Source organism: Bombus fervidus, chromosome 5 (assembly GCF_041682495.2).
Source record: "Bombus fervidus isolate BK054 chromosome 5, iyBomFerv1, whole genome shotgun sequence".
In the NCBI taxonomy this organism is placed as follows: Eukaryota; Metazoa; Arthropoda; class Insecta; order Hymenoptera; family Apidae; genus Bombus; species Bombus fervidus.
Window position 1 is genome coordinate 12,939,054 of NC_091521.1, and position 20,227 is coordinate 12,959,280.

General features: G+C 45.8%; 1 protein-coding gene across 3 annotated transcripts in view; it reads left to right on the plus strand.

Moving 5' to 3' along the window:
• Oatp74d (Organic anion transporting polypeptide 74D) overlaps positions 1-20,227 on the plus strand; it is an 82,807-nt gene that overhangs the window by 50,371 nt on the left and 12,209 nt on the right. For 2 of the 3 annotated variants that reach the window (XM_072003262.1, XM_072003263.1), the window contains 2 exons: positions 18,703-19,182; positions 19,571-19,941. In XM_072003262.1, the coding sequence (XP_071859363.1) occupies positions 18,865-19,182; positions 19,571-19,941 (689 nt within the window). In that variant the 5' untranslated portion in view covers positions 18,703-18,864. Of the gene's footprint in view, positions 1-277; positions 434-18,702; positions 19,183-19,570; positions 19,942-20,227 lie in introns of those variants that run through there. The other variant, XM_072003264.1, reaches the window with a different exon arrangement.

Below are 20,227 nucleotides of genomic sequence, written 5' to 3' on the forward strand. Positions count from 1 at the left end.
TTTGCGCAGTTCGGACCGCCTGTTATTTCGTACGCGATCCTCCTCCACCCTCGACTCTCTCGTCAAGTCGCAACACTCTCGGTTCAGAAGAGCAACTTTCGACGAGAGGTGATTCGCCTTTTTCGGGGCCTGGCGTGGCGCGCGCGTCGTGTCTCCTGGCCCTCGGCCGCTCCTCCACGGCCCCTCTAATCGCGAATTCGAGACGGCTCGCACTTTCACTCGGTTCGTTCCTCGTTTTTGCCTCTTTTGTTCGTCGTTCCTCTTTTTTTGTTTCGAGGACCACGCGCGCGGCTCGACGACACACGTTCGATTTGGGAATGCGCGAGCGCGACGCGGAATATCGAGTGCTTCTGGTGCTTTACGGCGTACAGTCAGTCTGTGGGATACTTGGACTTGGACGTGTTGCTGTTACACGAACGGATTTTCGGAAGAGGTAACAACACATTCTATTTCGGGACGCGTTTCATTTTCTCTCGAGAGTAATCGCGATACGCAGCTTCTGTTCTATCGATTCTTTCTGTATCTAAGAAAATATGTGTTCGATTATTAGTTGAAATCGAGTCTCGGCCAAGTATCGGCAAAGTTAACGATCCGTTACGAAATCCATGGAAAGCGTGATTTAAACGCGTAGCATCTCACGAAGATGGAGGTCGAACCAGATCGTTTTACGTCCCACGCGCAAAAGTTCCACGAAGACCGTAGGAAAGTGGCAACGAAACATTTTCCAGACGTCATTGATCGACGACAGCGAAATCCAGGCGAACTGCTCGCTGCACATGCGTGCGTCGTTTCGAGATGTTTGCACGTGCGTCAAGAGCGTCGCGATGTCACGTTGACCCAGTTGACGGGGGCTGCAAGCTCTCCTGCCTCTCCCGTGCAGCGATTTCTCAACTCGCGAGAATCGATGGCACGTGTATTTGCCCGTAGACCTGTCAATTCGCCAATACGCTCGTCTTTCAACCACGCCGATTGCATGCCGATCTTGCACGATCAAACGTACCCGCGCCGCTATTCCTCGTTGAATCGTTTGAAACGAATTCAACGAGATCCAGGAGAAAATCGTCAGCTACGTGGCTGGGATAATCCGAGATTGGATAGATGGTAGCGTGAAATTGTGAGAAATTCCCGATTGGTGGATTCATCGCGAAAGCTGTATCTCACGATCGGCGTCTAGACGTAGTCTATCCGTACATTATCTACATTATCTATGTATACAACATCACTATGTTCAAATCTATGTCGATAATCGTTCAATTTTTCTAAAATGCGATTTAATTACAAAGCTAGGTATAAATCACTGTAATGATTTTATTATTACGCGGGATGCATGGCGCGCGTGCATCCGAATCGCGAGAGAACGGGTGGATAACCGTTTCAAGGTGAATTTACAGAAGACTGGCCGGATTATTTGTGGATCCGTTTCTGGAGGAACGCGCGAGGCATCCGTGAGTTTGTTTAGGTTGACAAGCAAAAGCTTCGAACCGATGTTTCACGCCATCATGCTCATTGTCTCTTTGTCAACGCGTCGGCGCGCAAATCTTGTAGGATTTGAACTAGATTCGAAGATGAGGAACACCCGTATCGCGGAGCCGAGTGTATTTTAGTAAACTAAACATAGAACCGACTCAAAACAGGTTTCAAAGCCGCGTTTAGGATGACGCGACAAAAATCATAAAGCGTGTTGTTGCACGTTAAAGAGACGGAGAACGAAGACCCGGAACAACGAGAAAGTGGACAGCGCCGAATTTCAGAAGACAAATTTTTCTTTGATGCAAATTGATTGCTCGCGTTCAAACGCGGCTGCTTTCCCTCTCGATTTCTCTTTTTACTTTTAAACCATAAAGCGACAATGTTTAAATACGTTATTGGTGAAAGGTCCACATAGGTATCCCGTGTCGTTAAGATAATCGGCCTTCTGCCCCGAGGTCGTTCGTTCGATTCTTTTCGTTTCCGTTTCGTACCGACGATACCAGGTTCGCTTTCGTCCACGATTTGCGCAACGATGCTCGTGGGACGAGCTCGATTACGCTCGTCGAAATATATTTTCGCGCTCGTGTAGCCGAAAGCCAAGCGTAAACTTGACGTTTCTGTATACGACGCGACGTAATTCCAGCAGAAAACTCGAATCTGACTCTCGTCTCTGGAAGGAATCGAATCGATGGGTCCGAACGAAACGCTCTCGCCTCGTTCCTATCCTCCGCCTGGCTGTTTCGCGTGCAGACTGCCGCTGCACGCGCACTGATAAGAGTTTATGCGTTGAAAATCTTTATGGGATCTGTTCGTGCGATCATAAAGCTAAAGGCACACGATCGTAAACGCAGTCACGCGCTTTAATGATCATCGATAATTCAGCAATTACGAGCCGTTCGTACGTTCTCTCGCCCTGTGTCTCTGTCTTTCGCTGCCTAAACGTGTTAATTGAATCGTTCATCTTGAGCTAACGAGTGGTTATCTTGAGCGAGTCACAGACTTTTCTTTGCGTCGTCTAACTTTCGTTTTCCTTTCTGCAATTGCCCGTGTTGTCGCCGTGTTTCGCCTTCTTGCTTCCAAATTGCGAATACTTAGTCGCGGTAGATACAGGTAAAATGGAAAGATCGAGGGGTCCAGAAGTTTCGATAACGAATTTTGAAGATTGCAAACGCGTGCACCGAGAGTCTGTGCAATTCATACGCGAATTCTCGTGGTTCGTTTTTTTCTATTTCCAATGATTCTCTCTGGTCGTAGAGAAAGAGGAAGCGTTTCATTCGCGAGCTTCTCGCCGGTGAAATCTTTCGCCTCGGCGAGAAATAGATTCGATCCGGGAGGAGACTTTATCGCGCTCCTATGTCTGCTTCTTCGCGAAGAATTTCCAGTCTCGTCGCGCGGGTATATACCCGAGGGAAAAATCTGCGTTTACCAGAAAATTCGTACGAAACGGTGCGCCTAGTTGCGGAATATCTAGGCCAATGCACTCGAAATCTCTCGATACATGCGGCCAGGCTGCACCGAAAACGGCTGTATTATACCTGCGGAGCGGGAACAGAGAACCCGGGCAGCGGCGGAGAGGGTGGAAAAGGCGATAGAGAGAGAGAGAGAGTGTGAAACGGAGATAAAAAGGCAATGGGACGAGGGTGCGAAAGAGAGACGACGAAAAAGAGGCGAATGAGCGAATAGAGGGTCGTGAATAGAGCAAAAATGAGACGCAGAGATCAAGGGAGAAACGAGGAGGGATCGTCGGCGAGGTTCGCGGAAGCAAGGGGCGAGAGGGTGGAATAGGATGGGAAGGGAAAAAGGAGACACGGTCGGACAGACAGTGGAGCAAAAAGGGATTCGGAGAGACAGCGGAAGAGGGCAGAACGAAGAGAAAACGAGCTTCGGGGGAGTGACGAATAGATAGACGAGCGAAGAAGTGGATACGGGGACAAAGAAGATACAGATACGGAGACAAAAAGGGTAGAATGGGAAAAAAAGAAAGAGTAGAGAAGGGAGGAAGGAATAAGAGAAAGGGAGAAAGAGAAGATAGAACGGCGGTCGACAAAAAAATGCGAGTGGAGCAAAAAACGAGACAGATGGGACAAGGGAGTGGAAAAAAGAGCGAACGGGAGCGAGAAGGGAAGATTGGCCGCCCACGCTCGAGCATAGAGAGCAAGGAGTGTGCTTTGCTCGGTGCTTTTACTCGGGCGAAGCGCGATGTCGGCGAACCGTGTGTCCCAAAGTAGGTCAGGTCTCAATGGCGGTGCCGCAGAGCGGCCTGTGTCTACGTGCATGCGCACACTATCAACCAATGCACATGCAGCCCGTCGGTGCAACGTGCTGCTGCGCTCTTCTATCTTTGAACTATGCGCGCCGAACCCTTTTTCCTGCTCCGCCGCGCTTCGCTTCTTCCACCACTTCCTCCACCCTCTTCTCTACCGCTACAGTCGAGCTCTGACGTTCGTTCTTCCTTCCCTTTTCCGGACCAGGCTCGACCTCCTCCCCCTACCTCTACTCTTCCTCCTCCTCCTCCTCCCTACTTTCGGTGATTTTCACCCGATCGCTGCTGGACGAATCCAGAGCCTCCTACCTCCCTACGAAAACGAACGTTTCCGGAGATGCTTGCTCCAGTTTCTTCTTTTTAGCTAGCTCGACCAGGTCACGGGATATTTGAATGTGTTTTCTGACACGGAAGGGGTGGGTGGGACGAGGATCAGCCCGACAGTAGGCAATCCGTGAGTAGAGCTCTCGGTAGAAGAATTTCGAAGAAGGAAACAGGTAGGCACGATGCTTGTAGAAGTACGAGCAATCGGTAAACTTCGCCAGCCTCAGAAGCGAGAGTTAAGCTCGTGCTAGATTCGAATCGCGATCCAAGTGTCGACGAAACGTTGTACGACGTTCTATGACGCGTCACATGGTAATCGGAATCAATTGAAATTGGCCGAGAGAAGCAAAATAGAAGAAGCATAGAGGAAACTGGCCTGACGATTGCTACACGGAAATTGGCCTCTAGCCGAAGAATCGCTCGACTCTCTTTTAAATGACTTCCTTCAATGAAACGAAGAAGAAAGAAGGGGCCGCGGGTAGGGATCGGGAGGACGGGAGGAACGCTAGCCGGAGGGTGTCGATGAGAAGCAGCAGCGGCTAGACCAGGTCATACCAATTTGTTTCATCAAGCAAAGTGTGTGTAATGCGTATGATGCAAGCGCGTGGAAGCCGGCCGGGACCGTGTTGTTCGCGCTTCAGGTTTGCACCTACGTGCTCGATATCTCGATTATCGAGCGTCCGAGTTCACCATGGGAATATGGGACATTCCGCAGCTGCGTACCTGCTGCGCTCTCTAGCTTCCAGGCTCTCAGGTCATCCGGGAGAGATTCTGCGTCTCTCGTTCGCCTCCTCTTCCCTCTTTTTCTCTCCCCTCTCTCCCGTCTCTCCCTTCCGACACCTCGTTGGCGACCTCTCTTTTTTCTGTTAATTATTTCTATCCCCCGCGTTTATTTATACGTGTCACCGTTATCGAGCTCCGACATAAATTGCCGTGGAAATAATCGTCTGGCCGGAGATAGATCGCCGAAGGAAGAAGATCGAAAGCTACGGTATTTGCACGAGGTTTGGCTCGAATTTTGCCCACCCACGAAGTCTCCAGCGGTTTCCTATTGGTTGTTTTTATTCTCGTGTGGTACTCGGCTGCCCGAGCTTTCGGCGTCCTAGTTGAGCGGAGCTTTGAAACGCGAAGTAACGTCGCCTTGTGAAGTTTCAATACACAGTGTTCCATTGCCGTAGCTCGCTTTGAGCTTACAAACTACATTGAGGGACCGACGAAATTGGCCGAATAGCTCGTAGAAGGACACTTGAAGCTATTTTCCAATTAATAATCTAGGTGACAGTCGTTTCGATACTAAAATTAGGAGTGGAAGACGTCGCTCATGTGACGCTCAATTGAGCGCTTCGAGTTTCAAATCCGGTCGTGCCAATCTTCATAATCTTTCCACGCTAATAAACTTAACCATCCGATCATCGAATAGAAGTACGTACTATTATAATTACGACCATGCCGAGCGTTTTATCGTCTCTTTTCATTTCGAAAAGATTTTTCAAAGTTCCAACCAGAATCGAAGTACGCGTCTCTCCTCGTTCTCCGCGTCGGTTTCATTCAAGAGGATCGAATCATATTCGAAAATAGTTGGATCGAAAACGTCGCGTTTTATGTATCACAGTCGCACCACGTGTTAACGATCCGATGCAGTTTTACGCCTACGTCACCGGTGCTTACCATCGATTTAGAGAGTAGGTCACAGATGCGCACCTGCTGGATCTAAAAGTTGGTCGCGTCTGGGCTCTAATTTCCATCTCGATCGTTGTAAACAACACGTGTAACGATGATACCTCGCGCTCTGGCACTTGGTATCCGATCACCAAGTTCGGCTACCCGAACGGATCTTCTCACTTGCACTCGTCGTACGCACGAGTAATCACTACGATCGAATCGATAAGATCTATAAATTATAATTGGCACTAAGTTAACGCCAGCATAAAGAGCCAAGACGGTAAGATTAATTGATCGTGACAGATCACACGGTTCGCGAGGTATTTAATCCTTGAATCGTGTTAAAACTCTGGGATTCTGGAAGAGACGCGGCAGGATGCGACAAAGGACGATCCTTGCTGGCCTGAGACGCTATCTATCAATTACTTTTACTTTTAAACCGGCTGAAAGGCGCCATGACACAGATCGACCGGCCCGTTCGAACGAAACGCCGCGTGTACACAGATCTCTCACACCTACGCCAACGTCAGCCTCGACATCTGAGACAAGCCGCAGCTGCGAACCTGTCGCACTGCAACTGCAACTCCACGACCGAGGTCATCCGGCCAGTTTCGCCTCTCTTTTTCTCTTTCTCTCCGGTGCATAGCTCCTGTCCCGGTTTTTTCACTTTCTTTCACTCTCGCCGCCGTTGTTACGGCCGCACCATCGCCAGCACGATTCGGAATTTCACGCACTGTCGTTGCACGTGTTAATCGAGCGACACGGCTGCGTATTTTTATTACTATCCAAATAGACAAATCGAGTCTTGGAGATAGAAAAAGACACCGTTGAATTCTACGGTTATATCGGAGCAGACAGGTTTGAAATTATTTATAAAACTTCTATTTTCTGTGATTCGATGTCACGAAGTTTCAGCGAAGAACAAGTTAAAGAAGTTTCGTTGGCAGGTTCGTCGACGAAGTCGAGTTTCAGCTTTTCTTTCCGCGACAAGCCGATCGACGGCTGATTTATTAGCGACAATTCTACTCGACTCACTCAACGTTGTTTTTTACAGAAATCTTCCGTGGGAAGAGAACTAAATTTGGTATTTTTAAATCTTTATAAAATCGACGCAGCCAATCGCGTCATCTCGGAGTACGTGGAAAATACAAATTTTCAAGCTCGTGATCCAACATTAAATAACGGAGACACAAAGTGTATTCAGAAATCGATCGATCGCCGCCTCGCATGATCGCTTCCGAAGCGTCGACCGACCGTTCTATCGAGATTCAAGGCCTCTGATCTAGCGTGAACGCGATCAATGAAGTCCATTGGGATCGAGAAACATTCTTCGTAGCGTTCGACTCGCGTTGATCGCGCACTCGGATCGCCCATAGATCGTTGCTGGATCGCTGGCGAAAAGATGCGAATTCTTGACAAATCTCTCGAAAGGGTTGAAATCGCTTACCTCTAAGACATCCATTTTCCACGGATTCCGAGAATATTTCCGGACGGTAGTAACGAGCCAGCGAACGATTCATTTCGCGTACAGCCTTATGCGTGTAGCGAAGAATTCGCAGGGAATGAGATTTCCGCGAATTCATTAAGGGTACGTACCGCCGGTAGGCCTCGCACTGGCTGGTTACATAGATGCTGAACGCTTGAAATAAATGCGTGCATAAAACTTTGCAAGCAGGCAAACAGCTGCGCGCGTGCATCGGTGTGTTGTGGGTCGACTAGAGATGGGATCAAACCGCGCTCACGTTGATTCGCGTCTAATCTCGTCCGGATACGTTTGCCCTTTACATTCTGAATTGTGTCACTCGTGGCTGATCTTTATGTCGTTTCTTACTCTTCGATATCTTTGTATCGTGTGGTTTTTATTCTTCGAGCTTAAAATATCGTAGTGTCGAGGAAAAACTGTTAGAGAAACCTGAATGAAACACAGGTAGAAAACGATAGAAACGCTGACAGGCTGCAAGGATGGGAAATGCCGATGAACCATATGCCTATGGCTCTTTAGGACATTGAGTATTAAAAAAGACGTATTTGATCGATTTGGACCAACAGCTGTAAAACACTTGTACGTTGTAAGAGTATCGGAAACTGTGGTATAAGAAGGACGTCTTGGTGGAGAGAGTGGTCAGTAGTCAATAGTGTAGTTGGATTTACGACTTAGTTGCGATTAGTTGCAGTTACGAGGAAGGTGCGAGTAGTTGCAGGTTACTTGTGAGTTGTTAATTGTAAGTTCCAATTATAGATAGATATAGTTCTCTGTTTAAATCACTCGAAATAAATTTATATATTAAATAGAGATCACTATAATCCCGATCTCTATAATACGTACTTGGAAATTGGTCTAATAATACACGCGTTCGTACATATTTAGTTCATAGCAGTATTTTTAATAAAAGTAAAGTCTCTTCGGCAAAGAGTTAATGTCATATTTCCCTGGAAGGTAGCTGGATTAGTTTTCAAGATTCGTTGCCAAATCGATATTAGACTACAGCGAATTAGCTACGATCGTGTGCTTTTGCCGATAAGCATTTAATATTCGTTATGTATATTGAATAATAATGTTTAAGCGAATTGACTTTGCACAAGCGTTTCTGATAAATTCGCTATCGCCGTTTATCTATTCGGTAGCTCCTTTGTTATTTCGTTTCTGGTGACGATTAGGCTATCCGAATACCGGAGAAATCGTGTCGTCGACTGCCGAATAATTCGTTATCACGCTATACCGCGATGAAACGTTATCGGCTGTGCATTGTTCACTCGCTTGATCCCATCTCTAGCGTCGGCACACCTGTGCACCGTGTTCACTTGACTCGCATAATCCGCCGGCTAGAACGTGTTCGCATCTAGCAAGCGGCTCAGTATGTCCAACTAATCGTGGGAAGGGTATGAAGGGCAGAATAACGAAACGGCACAACTCCACTCGCACGCTGCATCGAGAGATCGAAGACTTTCCGTCCGCGTTGAAAAAATTCTCGGTACCTTGGCGCGTTATCAACGACTCGCCGTAACTCGATTACGCATCGGGATACGGGCAAAATTAATTATGGAAGAAGTACGTACGCGCGTATTATGGAAGATAGTCTCTTATCTCGTACGGACATGGCCTTTAAGTGTGTAGCTTTGTACCGAGCAAAGCTTGAAATTCCTTCGACATGCTTGAAACGTAGAAAATGATCTTAAGAGAATTTCTAACGCCTGGACGGACAACTATAGAAACGTACGAAGTCGAACGCCGACTAATTATAAATCGTATATCCCCGTGATGAGATCGCGTATCGTATTTAGCCTATAGCCAAAGCGTGAAAGCTTCGAATCGATTCGTATCGCCTGGCACCGGTACCCCACGTGCAATATCCAATCCCGCTTGCGTTTGTCGTGTCGTTCGACGTTGGAGAACCGCGAAGTCGGACACACGTGGCTTGCCACGCGAGTTGCAGACACTCGGGAAACGCGGACACCAGAAGTGGGAATCGGGTGCCGATCGTCTGCTGATCTTTTCGCTTCTCTCGTTGACCGCGTACTCTGTCTACCGTCTAATGGAATAGCAATTCTTGTGTCGTAATCCTCGAGATTGATCGATGTAGTTAATATCGATACCTGATACGTACGAGTAGAAACACGCGGTCGAGTATTTTTGGAATTGTTGAATTGCCGAGACCTTTCGTTCCACTTGCAATCGATGCGATCTGCGTTAGTTTCGATCTATCGCTAATTCGTGGAAATCACGTTGAACAAGTCGTATCGCGGATGGCAGGTTAGGCGGTTTCGAGTCGGCCTGCCATAATTCTATTCGGCAGGATGCACGTAAGCTCGCCACCGCTTGGCGATCAATTGCGCCACCAAGGGTGGATCGCGTGTGGTCAAGCTGTAAGTGGTTGTGCCTGTACGCGAGGGAATTTTGATCTCTTAGATCGCGTTAACGTATTCGTATACCCTTTCCAATGGTTTCCAATGGGAAACGGGAATTTTCGAATAACGACCAGCTACGTCTGGTATCTCGATAATTTAATTTTCAATTTATATCGTACGCAAGAAGATAGAAGACTTTTCTCATTAAAATTCTTTCCTTCGTTAATTTTTCATTCGTTGGTGTAGAGGTGTAGTGGATACGTGCACCGGTCGTTCGGCCTTGACGTAGTCAGGATACAAGCACGAGTTAGCGTGTTATTTGCCAAAAAAGATGCTACCGATAGCGTTGGGTATGATTGTCGGTAATTTGCGGCGAAGGGCCACCGCGGTCGTGAATACACGTCTATTATTACATCGCGCTGTGTCCACCATAATGCGCTGCAGCTCCATGTTACTGTCTATGTATGTCCGCTATAATACGCTGCACTTTGGTCATGCTAGTATGTCATTTGTACCGGATACCAGACTCTTCTACCTCTTCTACCACCGATCGCTCGGTTTCCTTCATTAGGAATTTTCAATCCGTCGGCCTTGGAGAACTCTCGAGTTACTTGGAGTTTCTATGAACGTGAAATATAACGGGACATTGGATTTAGGTATAACCTAGACAAGTCGAATCTATTTAAGACTTAAGCTAGCGGTAACTTTGATCTAACTAGGTCTAATCCGGCTTGAACTTAAATTAAACGTGATCGATACACGGTAGCCCAGACCTAGTTCGAACTTGATCCTACGTGCACTTTGCGTGGATGTAGTACTCGACAGGTATATCTACGTGGCCTTCGCGATCGTAAAAGTTCCTCCACGTTTTTCACTTGGAATAACGTTCGAACGGATTGGAAACAGGTAGAGCTCGTCCTTACGCGTTTTATCCTGTTATTTTGTAGAAGGGAATTCTGCATTTTACTACACGATCGAATCGTCGTTCAGGTCCTTTTGGGCCGAGTGTTACGGTAGGCGTGGTTTTATGGAGGTAGTTCGTAAAGATTGGATTACGTCTCGTTGCAGCGATTAAGTGGTTAATCGAGTCTGATGTCATTTCAGGAACCATGTTTATTGTGGTTTGTAATTGGGGTTGATTTCAGTGGGCTGGATTTTTGTTAGATAATTAAATACAACTTGGTTCGTGTAATTTCGCGTAATAAACTTTTACAATATCTTCGAATAATGCCTGTTTATACGCATTTGAAATTGCAAGAGTTCGTAAATTCTTCTCGCATACGCGAGAACAGTTCCGTGCACTTGGCACAAAATCGTTCCAGAAACCTATATACGTGGTGTAAATTACTTAACCGTCTCTTGTACCCAACGTATCTTAGTTCGCACGTTATACCTCTCCGCGGAAATTACCCAACGCGTATACGATTCCTCGAGAATCAACAAGACAGATCCCGGTTCGATACCTTTCATCCACGATCGTTTGGCTGAACTCGTTTCGCAAGAAACAAAAAGAAACAAGATGATCGACTATAGAACGAGAGAGGGAAAAAAAAAAAAGAAAAAATACGAAGATGGAATATGAGTCACGGAGCACTTCCTCGATCGTCGCGATATCGAATCGAACGTAGTCGTTCTCGTAGGTTTCTCGCAATTTCGATGGACTTTGCCGTTTCTATACACGACTCGCGTATCCTGCGGCTCGTCTCACGAGCATCGCCGCTACAATGTTAACGAGATCCCAGAGAGTAGCTAATGTAAAAGGCCGCGTAAAAAGCGAACCTTTTGAGCCTTTATTACCCGTAATTTCCGTAGAAGTTTATTGCCGGTCCGAATACCGACTGTTATTAATACAGCGACGTTTATCTATCATTACGAGCCGTATCGGACTGGACTATTAATGGCCGCGAGAGATAGTATAAATTTTCGAGAATCGACGATCGAAATACGCTCCGTGTGTTGCAACCGGTGTCGGACGATTTCTCGAGGTGTGCGCACCACCGTTGATCGATGGTTCGAACGAAAAAATACAGGCTGCTACAGCTCGGAAGCGGCATTTATCATGCGTCGAATTACGGGAACGAGCGGCAACGGGGAAAAAAGAAATCGTCAAGATAGAGAAAGAGAAGGCAAGGACGAGTTTGACTTTCGTTGGCCGTACACCGAGTCTCGTTCGGTGCTCTAATGACATGATTTTCATGTTCTAGTTTCCATTAAACTCTTGCTTTCTTTTGGGACGTCGCGTCGCGGACGAGATATCGAACGAGCTCATCTTTCACTTTTATTTTCGTTCGATTCACTCTACTGGCCTGCGGCTTCTTTCATTAAATTTTTGTTGTCCGTGCTGCCCTGTGGCAAACGGTGGAAATTGAACTTTCGGCTTAAGCTTCGTTTTTCCCCTCGCGTACGTACCTGTTCCCGGTTCCGTTTCAATTTTAATTAATGACAGGGGTTAGCTGTTCTCCTCTGTTCTCGTGGCGACCATTCGATTATGATTCTATAATCGGCTCGAATAATTCAATACAGGAATTCAATACAGATTCAATTTCGCGACTCGCGTGTACACCGCGAATGATCGTCCTTGATTCGCTCGCGATATATGTTTTGCCATTGATTTACGACTTATAATCCCACAGGGAGGAAAAAAGCATCGGAGAATAGGAGATTTTCACTTGGAAAATTGGCTGTGGTTCGTCGCTCGATAAATACACAGGCCCGATCTCTATTTTTGCCGTGGCGTTTATTGCTTTCCAGAACGGGGTCGAGATCGGCATTCCCCCTATTGTTCCCAGCCATGGAAATTACTTTCGCTGCTTTCGATTTTCACGACGACGGCTGTGATTTAACGGAGACAACTTCACCAGAACACGACTTTCATCCTCGCTTGATTACGGTCCCGTCTTCCACTCGTTGCACGATTATTTCAACTTCAATTAGAATTATAGCCATCCTGGATGATTGTTTGAGAAAGGGGAATCGACGTCCGTGTAATTCTACCTTTCGCTTGTGAGTCCGCTGATTTAATTGTTCTCACTCGTATCTTGCATGTGCAATTAGCTTTCGCATCGGGCTTCTTCCTCGTTCTACGTCGTTTTCTTAAAGTCGAGTGACGATAAGTGGCAAACCGTAAGAACCGTGGAAAACCGACGGTTGTATCTTAAAAATTGTATCTTTAAAAAAAAAGAAAAGAAAAAAAAGAAAAAGGGAATAAATTAAGAAAGTTACGGTTGTAGGAATGGCAAAAGACGATGGATGGCTTGGAAGAAGAAATCAAATTATTCTCGGACGTATTTAATTATCTGCTAATGGAAATATGTACATAGTCCAGATAGCAGAAGGAAAGACAAGAATATCGATGCGCGAATTAGGGATCGATCGCGAGTGTACGAAACTGGCAAAACATGAAAATCGTCTCTCACCAGTCCTGTCCAGTTTTTAGCGGCGTTTATTATTTATTGTTCCGCAGAAGTGGCTGGAATTATTCTTGAGCGTTCTAGCACGCCGCTCCACGTGCATGTGAACGTATCACCGTAAACCAGATTCAAGATCAGGTTCAGCAAGTTTGCTGGGAACATCAAAGTAGAATATAAATCTCGCTGCTTTCCACTTACTTTCTTGGGGGCATTTGCAAAGATTTGCGACACGCGTTCACCGCGATCGAGCTGTCGATCGAAAGTGAATCGCGTGAGAAATCGGAATCTTATTCGATGGCTTTGTCCACGTTTTTCGTATAATTTTCTTTGCTCGCGGTGGGTTAAACGACATAATTAAAAAGTAGTTTCTCCAATTGCAAACATCTGCTCCATATAACGTGCCGATTCTACCCGGAAATTGGAAATGTTATTGCATCAACGCGGATCGTTATCGGTGTTGCCTCGAAAGTATTTCCACACAAAAACCAGGCGATTAAGCATTTTTCTATGACGAAACGTTTCTAGACATTCTCGAAACGATTAAGAACCTACGATCGATTAGGATAGCTTTGTACACACGCGTCGAGCATGGTAAAAAGCTGTTTCGAAAATTGACGGGCAATTGACCGTGAAATGTTGATAAAAAGCGTGCCATGGATACAGGACACGCGTTGTCCGGACAAAGGCCGACTCGACGATTCGACGCGGAAGGATCCTTTACACGATCGACGTTCCTTCCTTCGATTTCGTCCTGTCAGACCTTCGTATGGTTCTTCACAAGCTGTTTTACGCTGCATGTCGATCGCTTCTGACTACGATGCTCAAACGTGTTACGACGAAGACTGTTTTGCACACTCTGAAGCACTTTGATGGACGTTCGAGGGCCACCCGAGAGAAATTGCTTTCTTCGTTTCGCGCGCAAGATACAAAGACGAACGAATCGTTCGATATTCTTATTATTAATTTGCTTTCACGGGGGAAAGGTTGTAGATACAAAGAATTATACGAGAAACACGTGGAACAGGAAGAGACGATATTTTCGACAACCGTGAAACATTGGCTCTCTGATGTCTGGATGCTCGAATGGCAGATTTCGTTTCTTTTTTTTTTTTTTCTATCGTCCAATCACGTGCTTGGCCTTCCGAGTCGGCAGTTTCTTTTGGGTCGCTCTGTACGACAACGTGCACGCTGGCATTGAGTTGTAGTCGTAGTAGAATAGAGCAACTAACCAACTAACCACGAGACGTCAGTAGGACAGTGAAAGGCGACCTAGACCAAGTCTCTCCGGCGCAACGCTGCTGGAACTTGACGAGGAACGCCGCTGTTTTCGTACACGTACGTACCGTCACGGAGTCCAGGTGTTCGCGTATTGCATCTTCGCAGGCGAGCTAATCTTTCCGACTCGGTATCGACGAAATCGAAATAAATCGCGACTATTGCCAACCCTATAACTAGGATTCTCCGTAATCTGTCGTAGAACATAAAGTGGTTTCGCGGATTAAAGATTAATTTCTCGATCGAGGATACATCTGAGAGCGTATCGAATAGTCAAGATTTAGTTTCTTATGGAAAATATTAATGCTTCGAGAACGATTAAATATCGGGAATAATTTTTACGAACGAGTAGAGTATCGTTACGTGTAATTCGTTACTCGTGATTAATTAAAACGGAAAAATATTCGTGTATCGATCGGTACCGATAGATCGATAATCCGATAATAAGAATAGCAGCTGTCAGGTTTTATCTCAGTGAAGCACGCACGTGGGCTCTTACCAAGAACTTTTACGAGATATTTGAGTCCCCGTGCAAGCCTACGGCAGCATACCACAGCAATTTATTACCGGAAATTTCTTTTCTCGTTGCATCATGCTCGGTACCACCTAGGGAACCTATGAAACCCCCCAACGAAATCACAAAACAAGTGGGATTTCTAATTAACCGCGCGAGAAACCGTACCGAATTTTCTCGTCTTGAATTCAGATCCTCTGGAATTATGTAACGAACCTCAGAACTAGTTCTAATCCGCTTACTTTTACCAAACGATCAACTTTTCACGAACCATCGAAAACCAATTAGCCATGGATCGTACAAACAACGGTTATAAATTTCAAGTGTCTTCTCTCTGTGCCAGTGGCAACAAGTTATACCTACCTCGTGATAAATCTTCGGGTAAAGTCAAAACAAGCGACTGAATAGCCGTCCTAAAAAATTATCCACGTTTTATCGTCGATAAACGAACCGTTTCGTTCAAAATAACGTCGCGAAAGGAAGGTTCCCGTGCAGACGAGGAAACTTCTAATCGTTCTACGCGAGATGTAGAATCAGCCAGAGACTATGAGAAAACTGGCAGAGCACGTGATAAATATTCATAAGCCGATCCATCGGGAAACAGCGTCGTTTGGAAAATGATTAAAACGATAGATTTCGAGGTAGGTGATTCATCGACGTGCTGCGCACCGGGAGGATACAATCGGCCATTGCCGCGAAGATTTTCACTTGGGTAGCCGGTGTTGTCCGAAAAGGATTTACGATCGGCAAAAAGGCAACTGCCGCGGCAGTTTCGCCATCGAGAACGCGGCACGAGAGAGTCGAGACACTCTTCTCCCGGGGCCCTTTCGATTTCGTTCCGATTGCAGTCGAGGATGTGTGTCGACATTGCCCTCCTTAACCGGCGAAAGTTCCACCGGCTAATTGAACTTCTTAATCTTCGACCGGTTCCCGCTCTTCGTCTACCGTCGTGTTTGGATCGCGCTGCTCGCGCGGAATTTCGGTTGATCAACTCGACGCTGCCAGGCGTGATTAGCGCTTATAAATCGGTTATTCCGGCCGGTCGAATAGTATTAACGTATTAAAAACGCTGTTTCTCCATCGAGATTTTGTTTCGTTCGAGAGAAGGTAGGATCGAAAGTTGGAGCGAAGAACGCGTTAATAATCTTTTGGCAATATCTTTTGGATGTCTAGGTTTCTTTTATTTCGCTCGTAAAACAGTTCAAAGTTTGAGGCAAGAGAATTAACGACGGAGGATTTTAGAAGGAGATTAGATAGCCTGTCGAATACCAGCGAGGAGCTGTACGAAGGTCTCGAGTTCCCGGAACACGTTAACGTGACCAGAAACAAATCCATCTGAAAACAAACGTTAACGACAATAATTAAACTTTTTTTCTATTCCTTTGGAACACGGTTGGCTCGCAAAAGAAACGTGATTTATCGTTGGACAACTTCCTGGATGAGATTAGACGTCAAGGTTAGTCTTCGGCAACAGAAGAACCGCGTGTTAAAGACAAGCGTTGAATTCAATCAAAGTCACGCGTGCTATAGAAATTGTTCTCCTGTTGGCGGAAATGTTGAAATTCCTTTCGAAAGGAGCGTTGATCGAATAGATAGATTTGCCGAAGGTTGTACCCTCGACACGTGTGGAATACACAGGGGGCTACATTGGCAGCGTGCGACGTTTGAACATTAACGGGTCAATGGCGCGGCGAAACGACGTTGTGCCGTAAACACATTCGTATTCTTGGACAGTGTTTCGGAGGTCGGTTACCGTGCGCAGCCAATTAACGTTGAAATAAAATCCGCTCGTGCGCCATTCCTCGCGTTTTATTATCATGCGCGAGCCCATTCGACAGGAAGTTTCTTGGCCGGACGGCTCTTGAATCATTTCGCCCGCCAACGAAATCGTTCCCCGATCCCCTGGTGAAATCTTCTTCCCTTCTTCGTCCACGTATATTGCCACGCATTCTCGCTACAAACGTTATTCTGACACAAAAAGGCGCAAAACTAACGCAAGCTTAACCAATTAGAGGCAAACGTTGCGTGAAAGTAACATTCCACTCGCTACTTGTTTTTAATTAATTTATAATTATTACACTCTGTTCTTAACACAGCGGCGATATTTCGCCGCTATTTTTCTCGGTTAGTTTTCTACAGTTTCATTAGATTTATGAAAAAAAATTGAAGTATTTGAAATATCGTGGCAAACTACCGTTTAATTCTTAACGAGTTAGTCGTCGATAGGTGAAAAAGAAATTCTTAGAAACGATGAAAGAATTTTACGGTGTGTAGTTCGCGATGTTCCGTAATGTTAGTTTTTCGAGAAATATTTTACTCGAATCTCTTTCGTTTTGTTACCTTTATATTGTTTCGTATTTAGCGACGTCGTTAATAGCTTTAAAAAAATTGCGTAAATCAAAAGGGCAGGGTGGACAAATCGGTAAACAGTGGTTTTTGACCACCCGTTGTGTAGGTGGATGTCTGTTATAGCCCGCAGACTCCTACTCGCTGTCAGCGAAAACCGCATCGGTGGGATAGTCGGTGCAATGGAACGCGAGGGAAATGAGAAAAGTCGGGCACCGATGAAAGTGAGAGGATACCGGCTACAGGCTGTTCCAGTTAGCCTGTTTCCTACCCGTCAGTCACACGGAGAAAGGATTTCTATCGCGTACTCGTGTCCCTTTTATTTGCAACCAAATCCTATGCATACAGGATCGCGTGTCTGGCGATTACTTTCTAAACAATCGCGAGAGAACTGTTGCACTGTTTCGTAGAAAGTCTACGGGAGAATTTTCGTGAGAATTATCAGCTCCTTTTTTCATCTGGCATAATTTTCTTCATAGAACCTTTAAGAGACCTTTAAGAAGAGCAAAAGTCCGTGCCGGAGATGGCACGAAATTTCATTCACCACGGAACAAAGCAATCGCGATTTCGCAGAAACGCGGTGGATAACTGGAGAGACCGCCGTTATAAATAATGTCATGACGCACATAAGTTAGACATACAAAAATACGGAGTGTATCTTGAAAGCGTTTCGAACGGATGATAAATCACAACCGTGAGTTTGACGATTTATTCCTGGACACCTCTCAGCTGACGTTTTTCCCTGGGCGACGATCATCGGTAGAAATCGTCGTGCTAGCGCACCGAGTATCGCGAACAAATATCGATGACGTTTATGCAACCGCGTAACCGGACATTTAAAAACTACAGTCACAGTCACCGAGACGCTTTGCGGATGAAAGTCTTATTCCGCGAATGCTGAACGATCGTGTCGTCAGCTTATGCTAAACTTTGCTTATTTATTTATTTCATTGTATCGTTATCACATCGCTATGATATTCTATCGTTGTCATTGTCACGGATCAAATTTTTGTTTAGCACGTGCTACGCTAGATGCTATGGCCCTTGCGAGATTCCTCATAGTCTGGGCGTTAAGGACTACCCATTGTTAACGCTAACCCTCAACAGGCCTAAGGAGACACCGTAAACCGAATCTGTTCTGTTTCATTTCTCTTCACATAAACATTTTCGGTTTACAGATGGTCCGCATATTTGTTGCACGCTCTTAACTATTACGGAGAAAGCGGGTGTCTGGCGAGATAACAAACTTTTCCCAAGAACAAGGATGCCCATATCTGGTTTTCTTTATCATTCATTAGCCAATGGGTATCGCGGATCATTACCCTCACTTTTCTATCGAAAAGTGCGGACGACGAATCCGCGTTCTGAGTTCAAAAGGGCACACCCACACCGAGCTTTCTTCCCTGATGGTACGAGCCAGGACCAAACAGTTCTTCTTCCGATCTTTTTGTAGCAAAACCTAACTGTGAAAAATAAACTTGACTTCAGACCGAATCTTGTGTTTTTCACTCTAAAAATTACGTGACATCATCGTCGAAAACGCTCGAATATTCGGATCTAAGCTGATGAAAAATGTTTTTCTGTGATTGCAGGTTGACCGTTCGAATGAAAGTCGTTTGAACGGTCGTGAGAGTCCTCCCACGAGGAAGAATCCCGGCTAGAGGGTGCGAACGGGTGCTAGGACAGGGTAGGAAGACGAAAGAGAAGAGGACAGCGTAGCGGAACGAAGCGTCGATCGATCGCCGTATGATATAATGGCAGGCGAGGATACTCAGATCCTGGCGAACGGAAACGTCGAAGCGTTGACGATAATTCCACCGAAAATGGCGAATGGGAATGGACTGATTTGCGGGAAGCAGCACAACAATAACGGCTCGATACCAAACGGGAAGTTACACGAAATCGGTGCAGCTGAAAACGGAAAGCTGATAATGTCTGACGAGAAATCGAGCAGTCTTCACACGGAGTTCGACGACGCGGACGTGTCTTGCGGCTGGGGCCCGTGCAGGCCACACTGGCTTCAGTATTTCGCCACGAAGCAGGCCTTCCTGGTCACCTTCTGCATCACCTGGGTTGGTTTGGGTTAGGTTTGGGTTAGCTTCTGGGTTGAATTTTCAATTCGATGGAATTCAAGTATTCTCGATGATTTTTTTCACTCCTTCGTTCTAAATTGTTTTTTCTCGTTTGAATTTTCCTTTAAAATTGCGAAGATTAAATTTTACGAATTAAACGATTAGCAACATTTCGATCCTGCTGTGTTCTTCGGATCGTTTTCGACTTTAATCAGAGTTTTCTGTCGTTCAAAATTTTTTTTATCTTTTAGCTCGAGCGAATATAGAAAACGATTTTTGACAAGATACACGATCCTTCGTTTTAGTTTCACGCTAGCCTTTGTCAAATCGTTAATGATATTTTTGTTCGTCGACAACTTATCGCTTTAAATTGCGCGTGGATTTACAGGTCCTCCAGGGAATGTACTACACGTACTTCGTCTCGGTGATCACGACGATCGAGAAGCTGTTCCAGATTCAGTCAAAGACCACCGGTATTATAATGTCAGCGACGGAGATCGGCCAGATCGGTTCCTCTCTCCTGCTTACGTACTACGGGGGCCAAGGTCACCGGCCTAAGTGGATCGCTTGGGGCATGATCCTGTTCGCAGTGAGCTCGTTCACCTGCTCGATGCCCCATTTCATCTTCGGTGAACAGCTGATCCATCAGAACGAGATGTTTTTCAGCGGTTTCGAGGGTGGCGACCCAAACAACACCCATCCTATTCCCGCGAATCTTTGTAAACTGCAAGAACGATCAGAGAACGCTACAATGGATAGGTGAATAGAATCCCTTCTCTTTAATCACTTACACGGCTGTTGTCGCGTTTCTTAGTACTTAATACTTTATTTCTTAACGCTTAATAAATAATTGCTCTAGATTTTATTCGCGCAAGGAGATTCAAATTTATTCGTTCACTACGTATTTTTTACATGTTTTTTTTTTTGCATGTTTAGTACATATTTTTAAAACCGTCGATATTATTGGAACGACAAGCACGTTCTTGAAATTATGCAATTTCTGTCCGACCCATTTCTCCTTACCTGCCTTCATTCCAACCGTAAT